This window comes from Trachymyrmex cornetzi, unplaced genomic scaffold, assembly GCF_001594075.2.
Source record: "Trachymyrmex cornetzi isolate Tcor2-1 unplaced genomic scaffold, Tcor1.1 scaffold1543, whole genome shotgun sequence".
NCBI classification, from domain to species: Eukaryota; Metazoa; Arthropoda; class Insecta; order Hymenoptera; family Formicidae; genus Trachymyrmex; species Trachymyrmex cornetzi.
The window spans coordinates 10,446-14,009 of record NW_017296139.1 but is presented as its reverse complement, the minus strand read 5'-3'; the positions used below and the strand labels follow the sequence as shown (position 1 = coordinate 14,009).

General features: G+C 32.8%; 1 protein-coding gene across 1 annotated transcript; it reads left to right on the top strand.

Moving 5' to 3' along the window:
• Window positions 1-428: 428 nt before the first annotated feature.
• On the top strand, window positions 429-1,507 carry LOC108758220 (uncharacterized). The gene is made up of 3 exons (XM_018503044.1): window positions 429-537; window positions 716-979; window positions 1,500-1,507. The coding sequence occupies exons 1-3, from the start codon at window positions 429-431 to the stop codon at window positions 1,505-1,507; spliced, it is 381 nt and encodes a 126-aa protein (XP_018358546.1).
• Window positions 1,508-3,564: the final 2,057 nt, after the last annotated feature.

Below are 3,564 nucleotides of genomic sequence, written 5' to 3'. Positions count from 1 at the left end.
TATATATATATATATATACATATATGTATGTATGTATATATACATAAATGGAAACCATTCAAAGTTAGAAAGCAAGAATTAAATAAATAGAAAGAATAATTCATTTATTTATTAGATATAAATATAAATAACCTCTTACATGTATTTACTTAATATTTCAATAAAAAATAAAAACATTTTTATGAAAAAAGAAAATAAAAGATTAAATAAATATTGAAAATATACCTTTTTTCCCTTGGAATTAAAATATTTTCTTTATCAGCATTCATTAACGGCATCAACGTCATGGAAAACTGATGAAAAAACCGAAGATAGATGCAAAAAGAGCATCACAAATTATCGATAATCATTTGTTATAAGGAGCATGTGGAATACAGACTCCATTATTTCTGACGTGTTCACATTTCGTCCAATATTTATTTTAAACCATGGATTGTACAGAAGATGAATATGGTGACAATTTTTATCTTGACGCAAATGAGCAGAGTCTCAAGCGTTCATTTAAGAAGATTAAGAAATCATGCAACTATTTTCGAGGTATTTGAGAATCAAAATTTACTAATAATAAATATATATGTCATGTGTGTGTGTGTGTGTGTGTGTGTGTGTGTGTGTGTGTGTGTGTGTTTGTGTGCGTGCGTGCGTGCGTGCGTGTGTACGTGCGTGTTGTATTATCGTATATAATAATCTAATTTACAAATTTTTTAATTTACAGACAATAAAATAACTAACGAGAAAATAAAAGAACTAAACAAGGCATTGTTCGGGAGTATATCGCCTTATTCCGTATTTAGTGACATAATAGGATTTTTTGAAAATAAGTCGTGTATCGCTCAATATAAATTTCGTTTTATGTCAGGTATAATGAGAGATAACCTTGACGATTCTGTCACACATATTTTTGTAGAAGACAATGAGACAAGCGCTATTATAAAAAACGTGAAAGCACGTGAGCAAATATCTGCGAAAATTGTGAAATGTAAGTGGATAGAAGAATGTTTCCGAAATGGACACTTATGTGATATCACAGATTATCTGATTGATTAATAAAACTGAAAAAAAATTAATAAAATGTAAAAAAAAATAAAATGTGTATTGCTAAAATAATGTCACAATTATATTTATTATTAATAACAAGAACTATATAAATAATAAGACCTGTTAGAATAAGCGCGCTCGAGAGAGAGAAAAAATTACTTCCATTTTTTTGCCAACTTTTTTGCTAAAGCCTATATATTATTCATAGATATATATTGATTATTCATATATGTTGACCCATGTTAACATGGGTGATTGATGCAATGTTCCCACAAATATATGGTACAATTTAATGATCAACATATATGAATAAAAAATTACTTTCATTTTTTTGCCAACTTTTTTGCTAAAGCCTATATTCTTTATCTTAAATGCAAACTATCACTTTTGTTTATTATAATACTTGTTTTGTGTTTTCACGAATATAATTTTATTCTCATGTATATATGTTTTATTCATAGATATATGAATAAGATATATTAATAAGATATGACACATACGTAAATGATCATTTTGACATTTTAATTATATCTTTACGACATGACTAAAAGTCGTCTTAAAGACATCTTTCAGACACACCTAATAACATCATAAAAAGAATGTCCAAAAGACATCTTTAAAAAAGACGTCTTAAGACGGACGTCTAAAAGACGTCTCAAAAAGATATGTCTTTGGGATTTGACTAAAAGTCGTCTTAAAGACGTATTTTAGACAAGTCTTAAAGACGTCTCTTTTAAGACGTCTTTAAGTTGTCTTTTAGACATTCATGTTCTCTGGGTTTCGTTTAAATTTACTTACATTGTATATGAATGTTAACTGAAGATGGTCTAATTTAGACCAAAACGTCTTATTGTTAATAAAAATTTTAAAGAATATATCATTTTCGCTGATGATAACTGGCGTAGTGGTTCAATGCCTTTGATTTTATATTACTTTGATGTAAAGTTAACAATGAATAAATTGAGTGTAATAGGCTATTATTTAAACTTGACATTTTAAGCTCTAAAAAATTTCTCTATCGTAGTCGATTGTTATTCTCATATTTAAATATAATCGGTTGATCTTTATGCCTTCAGATTTAAACTTTAATGCCCGTTTCTATCAATGTAGATTAACTTTGATCATGGGTTAACTTATTATTCATCTTTTTCTAATTTTTAGAACTAGAAAAAGACGAAGAATAAATTGAGAACTGAGATTAAAGTTATAATCTACATTGGTGGAAATGAGCATAAGTGATTTTAGTTAACTGGTTTTGAACGTATGTCGTAATCTGGAAGAATTGATTAATATGAATGAGAAATATGAATGAGAAGGTAGAACTCGACTGTAATTGATTAATTCTTATAAATTGCGACATATGATGTATGTTATGATCAATATAAACACTCTCTTAAATGTAATCATAAAGTTTGAATCAAATTATTAATTATACCTAAAGTTACGATTTAACATTTAAAAATGCTAAATTGTAACTGATCGATTTATTAATAATTTTATGATTATGACTGAAATTTTCGCAAATATGACAGCTTTAAGAGTGTGGCAAGCATTTCCGCTTCCAGTGTGCAGGAGCCATAAGACTGCGATATTTTATTCATATTATTTATAACTACACGTTTTTACAAAAACAATACTATATTTTGCTTATTGTTGCAATACATTTTGTGCACAATATATGTTTCAATTTCGTACATTTTCATATCATATTATTGCATTTCAATATCACATTGTTTCATGATCAGTATCACAACAATATTTCAACATTTATATTGCATTCATATACTTTTTAAAAGACTAAGTACTAACTTTAATACAATTGTAACGATGCACCCCCAGAACTGCATCGTTCCCGGCAATGCCAACTCGCCGGATGCCGCTACGGTGACCCCCCGGTCACCGTACGCGATGAGAGCGCGGTGCGCTCGAAACATTTAAGAAAGTACAAACATAATTACAGGCCGCGCGAACTCGCAAGTCCGCGAAAACCCGAGCGTCGCCGAACGACGCCGAGCACCGCAGCTCTCGCTCGTATTGTTCCACGCCGAGAGTCACCGAATGATTCCGGAACAATACGAGCGGGAGCAACAATTTAGTATAAAAGCACGGCGAGAGGATATTCCGGGCTTTTTTGCTCCTGATCCTGATCCTAGTACACCGACCGACTCCTAGATCCGACATCCGAAGCAATAGCGCGGTGGTAAGGGTATTCTCTGCCACTACCGGCATTTACCGGTCAGTTATTGCACTCAACTCCGCTCTCCGACTCACCGCTCCTAGCAGGCTCCTCGAACCGTCTCGCTGCACCGCGGCGGTAGGGCTCGCCCTGCCTCTGTCGGCCGTTTCCGACCAGCTGCAGCGACCGCTCCGAGAGCCTTGCACGAGGCGACCAAGCCGAGAGTTCCGCATCATGGTATAAGGATAAGGGTATGCTCACGTGCATGCGACCAATCAAAATTGTCGAAGTGTGACGTCACACAACAAGCGGTAAATTTAAAACTGCTGTTTCCAACCAACTTATGTTAG